The 15,124-nt window shown below is 40.0% G+C and overlaps 2 protein-coding genes across 4 annotated transcripts; both read right to left on the reverse strand.

Moving 5' to 3' along the window:
• Nucleotides 1–2,010: 2,010 nt before the first annotated feature.
• znrd2 (zinc ribbon domain containing 2) lies at nucleotides 2,011–5,444 on the reverse strand. Of its 2 annotated transcripts, XM_069510037.1 has the most exons (5): nucleotides 5,297–5,444; nucleotides 4,517–4,657; nucleotides 3,943–4,094; nucleotides 3,772–3,856; nucleotides 2,011–3,643 (listed from the first exon to the last, which is right to left on the reverse strand). In XM_069510037.1, exons 2-5 carry the CDS (start codon nucleotides 4,530–4,532, stop codon nucleotides 3,207–3,209), a joined length of 690 nt encoding a protein of 229 aa, XP_069366138.1. In that variant the 5' UTR covers nucleotides 4,533–4,657; nucleotides 5,297–5,444; the 3' UTR covers nucleotides 2,011–3,206. The 2 variants fall into 2 exon arrangements, with proteins under 2 accessions (XP_069366138.1, XP_019952959.1); XM_020097400.2 differs by lacking the exon at nucleotides 5,297–5,444 and having other exon boundaries at nucleotides 4,517–4,673.
• An 808-nt stretch (nucleotides 5,445–6,252) lies between these two features.
• Nucleotides 6,253–14,466, reverse strand: arr3a (arrestin 3a, retinal (X-arrestin)). 2 transcript variants are annotated; one of them, XM_069510210.1, is made up of 18 exons: nucleotides 14,373–14,466; nucleotides 12,439–12,473; nucleotides 11,221–11,251; nucleotides 11,034–11,094; nucleotides 10,893–10,937; nucleotides 10,220–10,410; nucleotides 9,805–9,864; nucleotides 9,610–9,686; nucleotides 9,323–9,458; nucleotides 8,813–8,897; nucleotides 8,650–8,722; nucleotides 8,401–8,538; nucleotides 8,052–8,135; nucleotides 7,941–7,964; nucleotides 7,796–7,845; nucleotides 7,653–7,675; nucleotides 7,455–7,485; nucleotides 6,253–6,760 (listed from the first exon to the last, which is right to left on the reverse strand). In XM_069510210.1, the coding sequence occupies exons 2-16, from the start codon at nucleotides 12,444–12,446 to the stop codon at nucleotides 7,668–7,670; spliced, it is 1,071 nt and encodes a 356-aa protein (XP_069366311.1). In that variant the 5' UTR covers nucleotides 12,447–12,473; nucleotides 14,373–14,466; the 3' UTR covers nucleotides 6,253–6,760; nucleotides 7,455–7,485; nucleotides 7,653–7,667. The 2 variants fall into 2 exon arrangements, with proteins under 2 accessions (XP_069366311.1, XP_019952647.1); XM_020097088.2 differs by having other exon boundaries at nucleotides 12,439–12,470; nucleotides 14,373–14,456.
• Nucleotides 14,467–15,124: the final 658 nt, after the last annotated feature.

A 15,124-nucleotide genomic window follows, 5' to 3' on the forward strand; every position in this document is an offset into this window, starting at 1 on the left:
TCATACATGCAGACTTTGATCCTGACTGTCTGTGTCACTGCAAAGGGCCTTATCTGCTGCACGGTGACTGTTTCACTTTATCAGCTCTGCAAACTCCCACCGGCTGCAGGGCAACACACTGAATGTTTGTGAAAAATAGTTTTTCAGCTCAAGTCATTTCCTGAAGTTTCAGCTGCATCATCCAGAGGTTTCCAGAGAAGTGATTCATCCAGTTAATTACAGAGGAAGTTTCCAAGGAGAGGAGGCCAACTGACTCAGTGTGTGTGTGTGTGTCTTTTGAGAGTTAAGAGTAATTTTGGTTCACTACAATCATTGTGAGGACATTTTGACATTGGGTTTGGGTTAAAATTAGGTTTAGGCATTTAGTTGTGATGGTTACGTTTAGGATAAGGTTCTAGGGAATGTCGATGAGTGTCTTCACAACTACAGAGAGACAAGTGTGTTTGTGTGTGTTGAAGCCAGATCAAGGCACAGGGATTTTCCTCAGTGAGAGCAGCAGTGTATTTTTAGGTGGGCTAACGGGGATGGATGGATGGACAGAGGCAGCTGGAGTGGAGGAGTGTGCAGGGAAGGCAGAACAACTCTCTCATGACTCAGAGTTGGTCTAATATTACACTGTGGGTCCAGTGTTCAGACGTGCATCACACGCTGCCTCCCAAAACACGCTCACACACAGAGCAACACATGAAACCGTCCACTTTATTCTCACATATCTACAGCTTCCTGTCTGCCCCTTGAACAGAACTGACCACCACAGCGTCTGCTTTGCACTTTATTTTAAGCTTTTAATTAAACACAGACCCATAGATACTAAATATAAAGGTAACAGCAGTGTCCTTTTCGTGTCGTTTCTTGCCTTGTGCTTATACATTTTCTTATTTTCTGAACTTTGAGGTATTTCCTTGCTTTTCTACTTTTCCGAAATTTTAGTAATGTATTTTGACTTCTTATGTAGGGGACTGCATTATTTTGCGAGCCATACACCAGTATGGCAAAGATCAAATTCTTATAAACTATGTTTTGAATCATTAAACACTGATCTCGACATAATTAGAATTTTATAGGAAGCTCCCATGTCCACTTAATATAACAAAAAGGATTCCTGTATGAAACCAAATTTACAACCGCAGATCCAGATTTTTATTTGGATCCACACACACGTAATAATCTGTCACTGTAGTACACTTATACATCTGTAACTGTGGGGTATGACAATAACAGCATTAACTAGCCCAGTGACGGAGGCTCAAACACAAACTCCATAGAACAAGAGATGAGAAAGTAAAGACAGACGGCTGAGAGGGAAGAAATAAAAGTGTCAGGCTGTTAAAATCCACATTTGCACTTTCCTGTAGATAATCAAATCATGTGTTGTAATGGATAAGATGGAGATCAACAGTTAACTGTCAGCCAGTCTGAGACACTGTTCTAAATTTATCTGCAACACATGATGATTATAAATAGAGAACAGCATGAGATTTTCTTCTCAACCCCCCCCCCCCCCCCATCTCCATTCCTGCTCCCTCCACACCTAATGGTTTTCCCCATGCAGTTGCTTTCAACATGACCTCAGAGGAGGCCTCGAGGAGTGAAGAAAGACACCGTGCGCCCCCTGTTGGTATATTTTTGTAACATAATTTGCTGGTTGCCTTTAATTCGAATGCAGGAACTCACACTGTGCATGTATGTTATTTAGGAGTCAGGTATGAATTTTAAAGGGATAGTTCACCGGAAAATGAAAATTCATTCAATATTTACTCACCGCTATGCCGCTGGAGGGGTGGGAGAAGTGTTTGAGTCCACAAAACACTTCTGAAGTTTCAGGGGTAAACAGCATTGCAGCCACATCCAATTCAATTGAAGTAAATGGTGACCACTTACTCAGACTTAATTAAACAGAAAAAAAAAAAAAATGCCTCCTGTCCAAACAGGGGGACTAGAAGTAGAGGGTTAATTTACCTATTTTGCATAAGCAATTAATACTTGTAACCCCAATAAGACCAGAGCAACTTGTGTGCACAAACAAAGCTTTATATGAACTTCAATTCACATATTATAAACAGAAATGCAGTTTATAAATGTTTATTAATAATAAAGTAATTTTTTAACTCATGCATTTAGGGAAATGCTCTCTGCATGGCACCCTCTTGTGGAAATAAACATACTGTGCGCCTCCTGAACTGGCAAAGCTTTATTCAGGTACGTAATTAGAAAACCGACAGCCTCGAACAACACTGAAACTTGCTTCTTCGAATATGAAGTGTTGTCTACTGATGAACAGTGCACACCTCATTTACACGTTTTTTAATGAATGAGGAACAATGAGTCTGACTCCTAAATGTTGCCCGTCTCATCTGAGCATCACAGAACAAACCGACCATCGATACCACCATGCATCAAAGATATTTACAATAAAAACCTAAAAAGTGCCAGCATACAGTGACAAGTTTTATACCCCAGAGGACATAAGAAATCTATCGGAGCATCAGACTGAGCAGTAAATACAAAATTCTGTCTCGTGCCTGTGAGGAAAAAGCAGGGTCGGATTAGAGGACTGGTACCAACAGACCATACATTTTAACCTACGTTCTTGTAGCACAGAAACTCTTGCGTGTACAGATAATTACAAAAGCATGTATGCACCGGGATTTAAGTTTTTGTTCAAAATGTGATTTGCAAACCTACAACCTTTTTTTGTGAAACGAGAAAACAATCAATCAAGAAGAAAAATGTCTGTCTGGTAAATGTGGCCATTTTGAATCTATGAGAGCCAAACCACTGTGGATATATGTTAGCTTTGTTTTGTTCTGAAAATATATATATATTTAAGCCTTATTTAGATTTTTAATGATCAGATGGTTTAAAATGAATACTAACAATTAATATGTTTGGACATATGTTCTATTGTTATCAATTAAATCTTAATTAACAAGTTGACAAAAAAAACAGTAAAATTTAACATATTATGAAACCATGTAATATGTAATTTCTGCCAGTGGTACATTAACTCAAGAGTGACCTGTGCACTTTTGACACCTAAATCCCATTTCAATGCATTTTGCAGACCAATTTTGAATTCAGCTGTATGCAAGGATTCAGTCAAAGGGTGATTCTGCAAAGCGGCAAACCAGACTCAGTATTCCAAGACAAGAGGGCAATTAAAACAGCGTTCCCATTACTCCACATCTTAAACCAGTCAAAGATGGTTACTGGTCGAGGTCCTTGAGACTGCGCAGTGAGTTGGCACAGCTGGAGATGAGGCTGCAGAGCTGGATACTTGCCTCTAGAGAGGCTGAGCTCTGTAGCTGGGTGGTGGCCCAGCGAAGTTTGGTAAGAACTGCTTCCTCAGCTTCTTGCAACACAGGTCGGAGGGCGGCGGCCTGTGGAGAAACCGGGGGACGAGGTGGTGCCAGGGCTGGAGGGGTGGCAGGAGCTGACGGAGGAGGCACAGCAGGTGGAAGCAGGGAGGCTCTTCCTCCTGCGGCAGCCCCCTCGCAGTGCTCTGGTCTGGGCTGAGGAACTGTTGCACTTGCCTGGCTGTTGTTGGGGACGCCGTTGAGTTCAGGGGCCTGGGGCGGTGCAGGGGACTGAGCTGCAAGCTGCCGTTCTCTCACCTGGGACAATGCTGCTTGTGCATTTAGAGCTGAGTAATGGAGAGAGGAAGAAAGGAAGACAATAACAAATGCAGTTTACAAGAAGCAAACGGTAGAGGAGGGCCAATGATGGAGGAGTGACAGCTGGTTCTGGCATTTAATGTGCATGTGTGTATACCAGGGTTGTCCTTGTCAACATCAGAGTCAAGCTCCTGACATGAAACACAGTAGTGTTTCTGCTGTTTGTCCTGGAGAAGAATTGTCTGCGTAACAAAAACCAAATGTTATCCCACGTCAGTTGTCTTTCATTAAAGTAGATTAAACTTACACACAGGTTCGCTCCACTCACCCCACACGCATCACAACACTCTCCCAGCATCCTGTATCCTTTGAGCAGGTAGTCTCCCATCAGCTTGCTGATTTTGTCTTGTCGCTCCCTGCGAGCCTGGATCACCTTCAGCTCTGCCTCGGTCGGAGGCTCCCACTCGTAGTCCTTATCATCTGGAAGCAATAACAAAGTGATGCTTGAATTAAACCGAACTGCACTTACAGACTGTTTCTGCTGTGATGGGGCTCATGGTTAGCTGCTAGCACCACTCGTCCATGTGCGTCTAAATCTCTGGTGCCACTTTGTCCAGTTTAATCTACACATTTTACATAAAAATATACTTGCTAATTGATCAATAGGTTTCAAAGTAGTGTTGTTATACGCAGCGTAGCCGCAGTGCGCTAAAGATAGCTAGCAAAGCAGCCGGGCTAACGTCTGGCTGACTTCATGTAGACTACACCGACTATAAATCACAGTAGAAAACACTGAGTACAGTCAGGAGTCGCTCCCTGTGCCTGCGACATGCTGTCTCTTTATCCGCACAACAGGTGAAGGGCAGAAATGTCAAAGTTCGCTCAGTTATTAGCTCACAAACCTCCATTCAGAGCCATGTTGCTTCGGCTGCTGCTACACGTTGTGCGCGATGACGTCAGTCCTGTCGTCTTTGTCGCTGGTCGAAGAGAGACTTTTCAGGGGAGTCGTTGTTGCCCCCTGCTGGCTGGGCACAAAACAGCTCCTGCAGTGCGGACCGGATAGAGAGATAGAGACAGAAGGATGGATGGATGGATAGAAGGATGGATAGATAGATAGAAGGATGGATCGATAGATAGAAGGATGGATAGATAGATAGAAGGATTGGTGGATAGATAGAAGGATGGATAGATAGATAGAAGGATTGGTGGATAGATAGAAGGATGGATCGATCAAGTGATGAGTCAAAATGATTCAAGAATGACTTCACTGCAGTGAGATCTAGTCTAGTCACCAGAACTACTAAAAATGTGCTAGTGGAGATATTGAAGATACAAATATTTGAGGTATAAGCTGATTCAAAGACACAAGTAATAGAGGCAAAGTTTTGAAGCCAAATATAAATACAGATTTAAAGATAAGAAACTGAAGTTATACAAAGTTGTGCATTAGACTAACATAACCTGTACAAATTATGGTACAACAAATGTAAGTGTAGTTAAAAAAAAAGGGAACAGTGGAGCAGTAAAACTGAAAATACAAGAATAGCGATATAGAAAATATAAAATCACATAAAGATAAATATAGGCAGTAATGGTGACGGTCTGGCAGCCTTGTCACATGGTTAATGCAATAATACCACTTATTTCACCACAGTTGTAAATTAAACAAATGAGTAAATTACCTTTTATGAATCCATGTGTTGCTTAATCCTAATCATCTTTGATGTTAAATTAAAGCATAGCTGAAGATTCATTCTATACTGGACTCTAAAAATCTCTCATAAAAATAATACACAGCCTAAAACTTCTCTTTTTGATATGCTCATGCCAACCAGTTGTTTATCAAGTAGATAGGTAGTACTATTATTTTTGCCCCATGTTCCTCTTTTTCTGAGTTGCATAAAATGTCGCCCAGTCACATTATCAGTCTTAATTGCTGCACCATTTGTTTCTCCTTTGCTAAATCACATTTTTTTGTTCCACTCTCTCTTTTTCTTCTGTTTAATATATCTGCCATTTAATTCCACCATGAGCAGCAACCCACATAAATAATATATATGCTCATAATTTGAATAATGAATAATGTGTCACATGTTTAATTCATGATGTTCTGTCTGGTCTGGGATGGGAACAACTGTGGTGAACCTAAAAAGATCTGGGGAACTTCTTTACCTGTTAATGTAAAAACAACAAGGTGTTTTTCTTATAAAGAAGGTAAGTAATGTTCTTCCTGTATTTGGATCTTTATATTTATCTGTATGAACTGCATCATCATCTGTATACAGTGTTGTTCAACCATCGCTGGCACATTTCCAAAACATTTCTCTATCTAGATAAAGAATTTAACACATACGAAGGGGTTGATCACGCTGGTTTGTACAAACATCATATTGCTTTCTTTTTATCTCCCAGGGGAAAAAGCTAGTAGTATCCATAATACCTTTCTCTCAAATGTTCAAACTTATTTTTTCCACTCAGGAAAAGTACATTTTCCATTCAGAAGAAGTTAGGAAGTAGCCTATCAGGAATAAATCACAAATATTGGGGCTCAGGGCTAAAAACATTAAAAGTTGATTCCAGGCTTTTTAGGGCCCCTGTCACACGTCAGTAGCAACACACTCACAAGAAACCAACAAACTCTGTTTTTAAAATAACTTTATTGTATTTTGGGTGATTTGACACCCAAAAAAAGAAACCAGTACATTTCCCAGAAAAAAAGGTATCATTCAAAACAATAGAGGAGTTTACCACTTACCACACTAATCCATATCACACTGACATTTATCGGCTTCAATCTGATTGTTCACCTTCCCTCACTAATATTCTAAAGAGAGGTGAAAATGATATTTATTTGTTACATTTATGTGTGTGTTTCTATGCACAAGGCTTTGGTCACAAAATGTGGGGTACTACATTGATATCCAAGTACGCTCTATACGCCAAATTACTTCAATTAAACATTTAAAACAATCTGTGAGGAGGCAGAGGTTACGAGTATCCTTGAGGTCCTTGTCTTCAGTTGCTCGGTTTTTGTTATTTGGTTTCATTACATTGTTTATGTCAGAGTCCTCTGCTTCTTTCTGTCTTGCTGCTTGTCCTCGTCTTCCTGTCTGTAGGTGGGTTCCTTCTCAACCTCCAGGGAAACTCTGAAAAGAAATAAACACACAGAGAGGTTTTCTGCATGTGTTGAAAATCAACACAATTATCTGAAAGCAATAATAAATTATCACATGAATGATCCCTGAACTTTATTTACCATTGCCTTCTATGAAATGAAAAACCTCTTTAAATGGTATAAACCTTCTACTATTCTACTATTCATTTCTTATAACCCTTTTAGTTATAGATCATTTTGACAATAAGCAATAACAATGACAACTGCAATACCACTGTGTATACAATACTTAGCTATGAGTAAAAGTATGTTTGAACATTTAACTTGAGAGCAGCCCAATACAAAAATCCAAAGTAAAATGGCTCATTACCGAATAACATACATAACCTTATTTGATTCTCAATATAAATTCAAAATTAAGTGTATAAGTCACTTTAGTGTCACTGCAGCTGATAGATGGAGCTAATTCCTTCACATCCTGTATCAATAATGTCACGTCTTTTATTTTGTTTTGATTAAATTTTGTATTAATACTCAGCAAAGTAACTGGCACAAAGTTAAATTAAATTATTAAATTAAGGTATTTGTGTAATAAGTAAAATGTGTCTCTCAGAAAAAGTCAAATAAAAGTACCTCTAAATCATACTACAGTACTTCTCTTGGGTAAATTACTTTTCACTACTGGTACATGTTGAATAAAAGATCAGACAGGGCTTCAGTCTCACCTTGACTATGGGGGAGTTTTCTTTCAAGACACTGAAAAAAGAAAGAACATGCACAAATGATTAATAAAGCAGATTATTATTGTCTAATAAAAAAAAAAATCTACCTCTAAATCGATTTATTTACTGAGTAACATGTACAATGAATTTCATACATGTGATTTCTAGCTGATGGTGTTAACACAGAGATGTGACACTTACACTGATTCACAGCCTTTACTCAGCTTTGTGAAGGTTGATGTGAAAGGAAGAAAAACAGGAGGATGAGAAAGTGAAATCGTTAGAAACTGCGAGCTTCCACTGGAGGCAGTAATACACTGTGCGGTTATTTATCTTAAAGATACCTTCAGGCTTGGGGTGCATGAGCAGCAGTGGCAGCTCGGCTGTGACATCACTGCAGGAAAAAACAAATCAACCAATCAGAATCAGAGTTAATTGGTAAGTCAGTGTAAATGATCTGGGACATAATAGTTAATGGATAGTACCCACCTGGAAGTGAGACCACCCAGCAGGCTACATGAAGACAAGAGGGACAAAAGGTTGTTTAGGTTCATTTCACACCATTTTATCATGAATTGAGATTTCAGGTGTTAAACTTACCCTCCTCCGGCCACCATGAGGTTAACTTTGATCTTGTAGGACACCAGGATTCCCAGCACCTCTTTTTCGACAGTCTGTCCCAGCCTGTGGTGAAGACGAATTAAAAGATTTGAGGGATTAGGAGGTTTAATTTAGTTGCGTGTACCAAACACGACAAAACATCACGGACACTGAGCGACATGCAATGAAAAAAAAAACTTTAAATCTAAAAGTGAAAAGTGGGATCACGTGCGCAAAGTTGTTCGTCACAGAGGAGATGATTCCATGAATATCCACACTGTCCAGCACCAACTGAGCGAGTTACAGGTAAATCCTGCGTCAGTCAGCCCTGCTGTGTTTGTGCACCTACATGTTGGAGGAGGCCAAGTTGGTGTCCTCGTCCTTCAGTCGTCCATCCAGTGCCAGACCTCGTTTCTCCTTGTTGTCTGCCAGCAGAGGGGTGATGGACAGCGTGTTCTCGTAGGTGCTGCCGGATTCCACCGTCTCTCTGAGGGACACAAGCAAACCCACACATGAACACCTCTTCTCTCACTGCCCCTGTGATACGTGGTGTTTGATACGTGCTGTGACTTCAGTACTTTCAGTTCTGTCTACGCACCCAAAATCTTTGACGAGAACAGCCTTGGTGTATTTGTCTGCTGAGTAGAGGACGATGTCTGTGGTTTGGTCCACTGAACGAAGACAGACAGACAGAGTGAGACAAAATATTTGTTTTGTTTCTCTTGGTATCAGACATGTTACTTCTACAAACAGGGACTCACCAGTAATTTTGATATTCTTGACCGTTTTGTTGCTCTCGTTGTTGATTTTGACTTTGATTGGGATTGTTTCACCGTGGAAGTAGAGCTGTGGTCAAAACAAGATGAGAGCACGATGATGATGGAGGACGGCGACATGGTTAACCTGCTCCATGTCTGAACCAGGGGCTGCACAGCCAAGCTGTATGTGTGTGTGTGTTTGTACACAACAATTCAAATATTCACAGATGGATTTTCATCAAGATTGGTGAGAATATTTCTTGGGAGGAGATCTCCAGTTGATTAACTTTTGGAGCTTATCTGTCAAAGGTCAACAAAAATATGGTAAAATCACTTTTTTCAAGGTCCAGGGACGGGGCTGGATTGACAATTGACATTATAAAAAGGTTGTGCAGGGTATTCATTGCCTCTCCTCCTGTGGTTTTGTTAATGACTTCATCAGCAATTACGAAGTTGTGCAACCCCTAGTCAAAAGTGTTCAGTTTTTTTAAAGATGAAGTTTTGCCACTGTACATCTTTCTCCATCGAAATCTCTAGATGAACAGGCTTGTCGGACATCATGAAGCTTTTGCAGATCTCAGATTTGGGCCCGGCGCCCACCTTAGAGGGAGCAAACTGGACTTTACGAATGATGAGGCGGGCAGTGTCCCTGTCAGACAGAGTGGGGCACAGAGAGGAAGTAGACATGGCAGGTGAAGAAGAGAGGACAGAGTAGAGAACATGTTAGTTTTACAGAAAAATAACACTGACGCTGAAAAGATGAATGAACACAAAGACACAGTGGAAATGACGGCACTCACTTCTTTTCAATCTTCTCGTCAGGGTCGCACCTGTCCTTGGCAAGGTAAGTCTTCACCTCAAAGTCAACGCCACAAGCCTGCAGAGCAAAAAACAAATCTTATCAGTTAATAAGCCTGCCTATGCACTAACATTATGGGACGCTAATTATTTTATTGTAAAGGGGAATGGTGTCTCCAAATCAAAAGGAAATATACCTTCCCCTTGTCATCAGGCCCAGGCTGCAGAGAGACTGAGCACGGCAGGTTGGTGGGAATCTGGAGAGAAATACATGTGAGTTATTTGATTTGATTACTCACAAACTAAAGCATATTTTCAGTTTATCAACCTCTTTCCGGCCAATGTTTTAGACCCTAAATTTCATTTCATCATGTGAATTGTAGGATTATGTAGAATATATGATCTCTCTCTGATTTAATCAATTCATTTTTAATTATGAATACACCTATATTAAAGCTATTGGTTTAAGAAACATGCCATGGTGGCTCACAGTCACAACGTCAAGTTTAAAATGTTCTTTTTGATGTAATAAGATCTTTAACAGTTGATGGTGTTGTGGCCATAAAAGCACCGATCGACCAGGCTGTTGATTCTTTGTAACCTGACACGTACCTCAAACGAGAAGGGGACCGAATCGTCCCCAGCCTTCTTCAGCAGCGTCTCGTGCATGGGGCTCAGAGCGGGCTTGTGGCTCTCTGGGTAGATCTGGACGTGCTGGATCCAGATGTCTTTCCTGAAGCACAGGCCCATCACGTCCAGATCATCACTGCCATAACGGAAGGCACAGGCCAGCTGCACATACACTGTCAACACATGTTTGTAGATTTAATCTCTTATTATTTTATCCTGCCTCGCCAATCGAGATTTGGGAAGATATTTATATTTATTTAAAGGTTCAGTGTGTAAGATTTAGGTGAAAGGGATTTTTGGCAGAAATCGAATATAAAATAATCCTCATGATGTTTTCACTGATGTGTAATCATCTAAATTGTATGAATTGTTGTTTTCTTGACCCTAGAATGGGCCCTTCATATTTAAAAACGTCATATCTAAATGGAGGGGGGTCCTCTCTGTGGAGGCCGCCATGTTTTTTACTGTCGTCCAAACTGGACAAACTAAAACCTTTTGAGTTTTCATGACAACTGAAGTTCACCACAGCTTCTCTTTCATGTTGGGAAGGAGGGGTGAGATGAGGAGTATTCAGCTGCAACATGCAACTTTACCTATAGATGTCACTTAATTCTACACACTGAACCTTTAAAAGTGAAATTATTGCAGATGTTACCTTTTCTGTCTGCAAAATCTGCTGGGTTCAGCTTCACAACACCATCTGTATGGGTAATAATATTACAGATTATGTGAAATGTATCACCCTCAAGCAGCTGCACACACACACACACACGCACACGTTGTAGTAGGAACATACCAACTGTGTCCACTTTGTTCATATGGTCCACATAGTCTCTCTTCCCCAGGTAGAGGGTCAGCTGTGAGACAGGAGGAAGGGACACCAGCTGAGTGATTCTGAACTCACAATTTTTCCAGTGATGGCAAATCAAACACAAATCAAAACAAGGGTAAAACTCAGTACAGAAAAATAAATGTAGACTTACCCCTCCGTTTCCACTCGTCTTCTTGAAAACTCTGCAAGTAAAAAAACACATTAATGGTATTTGTGTTTAATTTATTTTGGGTTAGGGTTCCATATTATCTCACACGTTTTCGCACCTGTCAATTTGTTTGTATTCTCAGCAAGATTACGCAAAAGCTACCAAACAGATGAGTCTCAGTGGAAGGATGGGACATGGGCCAAGAAAGAACCCGCACGAATGGGCTGATCCAGGAATTTATGTACTACTTTGTTCAACATTGTGAAATTTTCACAAAAAAATCTGACATATTTAGCCGGCTGATATATATGAGTGTTTAATTTGGTGCAGCTTGATTGACTTTAAGAGGACATGAGGCCTGAAAAGAAAAATATAAAAACACTTCATCTCTTCACTTGCGTTACTCTGTTAGTTCATCTGTTTATGACATGTATCTTTCAATGTTTGATGATGAAGAGTATGATGATGATGATTATTTCTATACTTTAGCTATCAGAAGTGATTGTTGTAATATTTATGAATAAAGTTGAATTTAGTAGCATAACTTCTTGTTTAACTAAAGCAAAGGCAGTAGATGTCCGGTGACTGAATCACTGACTGGATTAACCAGATGAAATAATGATTTGTTCACCTGAAGGTAAAGGAGGTTGGTGAGCAACAGAAGGGCCTCTAATCCCTTATTCCCTTTTATCCAGTTAGTAAAACCTAAGTGTGGAGCAGCTTTAGCTCATCATGCCCGGATAGAGAGGCTGGCCCAGGTGACGGAGCCACAAATGGAGTAGCAGGGTTCCCAAATAGCTGATTACCAGTGTGATCCTAAATAGCTCATTACCTGTTCTACTGTCTGAGAACACATTTATCGACACAACTTGGTTGACTAAGCCTTTACAAAACCATAAATAAACACTTTAAAACTGCTTGTCACTCCCAGAGGAGTTGGCTGACCCCGGTCGAAATCTGTGACAATAAACTACAAGGTGAAAAATTGTTTTTTGTGTCAGAGTTTCAATTCTTTTTCATTCCAACAGAGCAATCTCCGTACACTGGATGCTAAGTGAGGGAAGTTGCAGTGAAAATGGTGACATGATAAAAACAAAAACAGGCCTACATGTCCTCATCTTGTCTCAAACTTATATTTTTCAGTTTGAAGTAGTTTGAGGCACTACTGAAAAACTGCTTTTGGGGAAAGAAAGAATCCAAGAAAAGGATTTCAGCACTTACTTCGCCATCTTTGGAGGATCTTGGAAAGTGTTCTGCTGTGAGAAAAGAAAAAGAGGTGATGAATATTAGGTCACTTGGATGTCACATGTGCCGCATCAATCACAGGTTGCGATTAAGTCATTATCCCTCACTAGCTGTCAGCTCTCTGGCAGCCGGAGCGATGTTTTGTTTAGGAGGGTATGGTAGGTTAATCTGGTGGGATAAGATTACAACATCAGTGTAAAGGCTCCTGAGCCAAAGCCGTTATCAGTTACTCTGTATTTGCTACCTGCCCCCCCCCCCCACGATACGACAGACCTGCCTCACGCCAAACTCTAGGACAGATTTACATCGCACTCATGATTATGTCACACAGTGTGTTCCTCAGCGGTGCCAAATCTGGTAACTGAGTGGACTATTCATGGATGGTTAAATGGAAAGGAGACATTAAGTCCTGACAGCAGCCCCACAATACAGTGACTGTGTAATGTGGATTATAACAGGAAGGTTAAAAGAGCTGCAAGCGTTTGATTCTCGGTTGTTCATCACAGATTTGTGCTTCTTTATTTACTTTGGCAGGAAACCCTGACTTTCCTTTGACTGTTTGGTCTCATATATGTGAATCTGGTACAATATTTACCTGAATAACTTAATACATCAATTAAAAACTTCTTTCATTTGATTTACATTTGATTTACATATGCTTACAGCCTCAACTTGAAGCGTAACAGACACAGGTTAAACACTAAGTAGACATTATATGAATGTAACAGCAAAATAAAGTTTGGTGAACGTATCAAACATTGGGGGATCTGATTACATGATGAAAATTTGAGTCTGGACATTGACTCAATTGATGAACACTATAGAAATTAGATGACATATCTCGGAATTGGTGATTAACTAATCAAAGAGTCACTAGTCTTTTTATTTGCTGGAAAAAGATTAAGAGATATACAGAGAAATATTCAGCGTTTTCCTGTTTTTAAAGTTGAAAAAGTTGCAGTGTTATGCACAGAGACTATTTTGGTGTGTGACTGCAGGGAGGAGAAAGGTGAAGCAGGAACCTGTAGATTAGATAGGAACATGGGCTTTAGTTATTTTCCACGGTTTCAGAGTTTGGTTAAGTCAAAGAATAGATCATGTCTCCTGTTGTTTTTAAATGTGACCTGCACTTTAGTCTGTGCAGTAAGGCATTGAATCTGACTGATTAAAACCTTTATCCTGTTTTAATATTGTGGCTGATTGTTTTGAATAATAATAAACTAGATATAAACTCTTTAAGTTTTTGCTTTGTCTGTCCAGTAGAATAATATTACCACTGTGTTTACACATGTTAATCATTGTAATTATTTCTGTTTAGCAGAAACAACGATGGCTGTTGGAACTTTAGAAACTTAACTTGATTCTCTCCTTAAACCAGTTTGTCTTCAAACAAACCACTAAAATGTGTTGGTTTGTGTATTTTACTGATCTATTCTCTGGCTGCACTTAAACCTCTGACTCAGGGTTTCACTTGATCAGTGCAGCAAAAACATTTAACTGTCAAACCTCCATGAATATTTAATGTGGCTTTAATCTATGGTAGAACAACAAAGGTCTATTAACTCTTGTGGTCTGGCTGGTATAACGATTCACCCATCACATTTCTCTCTCCTAAACATTATCTGGAGCAGAAAGTGACTGTAGAAGCCCTTTTAGAGACTCTTCAGGCTTATGATTAAATACATTTAAAAATAGAATTAGGGTGACTGCCCACATGTGGGTGTAATATAACTCAGTGGTTTCAGCTCATTTATTAAAATCAACCATCATCATCTTTAATCTAATCTAATAAATATGATTCCATAGTTTTTCCTAATCTGCGTAATATGATAAAAAAAAGCATTTCAGGTGGCAAGTGAAAAGTTAGAGAGCATCTTTCCTCTATCCATCCATCATCCATCCATCCTTACCTCTCCTCAGTGGTCTGGGATCTTGGTGGAGTGTGTGTCAGGGTGAGTTGAGAGTGTGCTCCGCAACAGTCGATGTCCCTTTTTATACGTGCAGTCTTACTCTGTGCATCATTCGGATTTAACCCGGTTGTTACTGCCTCATAATCTAGTTAAGGAATCAGCTGGTGTCCTTTTTGGACTACAAAGGGTTTAAAAATACCAGCCAGCTAAATCACAGGGACAGACTACACAACTGCACGTGACACATGGCCGAGGTAGTAGAAGGCTGATAATCCCCACCCGCATCTCCTTAAAGCAAACAATCCAAAAAAGTCACCTTTAATTCAGAGTGGAAAATAAATCTTGGTCTTTGTATGTTAAAATCAATTCTTCGAGAGGTATTGTTGTGATTTAGTTTGGACGTGTCGTGACAGAAGGTTATTGTGTTGTTTAATATTAGCCTTTGGAACTGCTATTATTAGCCTGATCTATTTGTGAGCTCGTACTTAATTGAGAATGTTGGGACCTGGTATCTGTGAACCAACTTCAAGCAGGCCTGCTAAAACCTTCCAAAGGCAATGACGCGAGAGCCTTCTTAAGAACTTCAGCACAATTGGCCACGAAAGAAGGTCTGACCAGCAGATGCACAACCACAATCACTTATTATCACTTCCCTGACTCCAGCTGGTGGGAATCACTGCTGCCCCGATGTTTCCAGACACCAAGCAATGAATCCATTCTTGCCAAATTCTTTGCATCATTTTTAAAGCAAT

The sequence above is a fragment of the Paralichthys olivaceus genome, chromosome 15 (assembly GCF_024713975.1).
Source record: "Paralichthys olivaceus isolate ysfri-2021 chromosome 15, ASM2471397v2, whole genome shotgun sequence".
NCBI lineage: Eukaryota > Metazoa > Chordata > Actinopteri > Pleuronectiformes > Paralichthyidae > Paralichthys > Paralichthys olivaceus.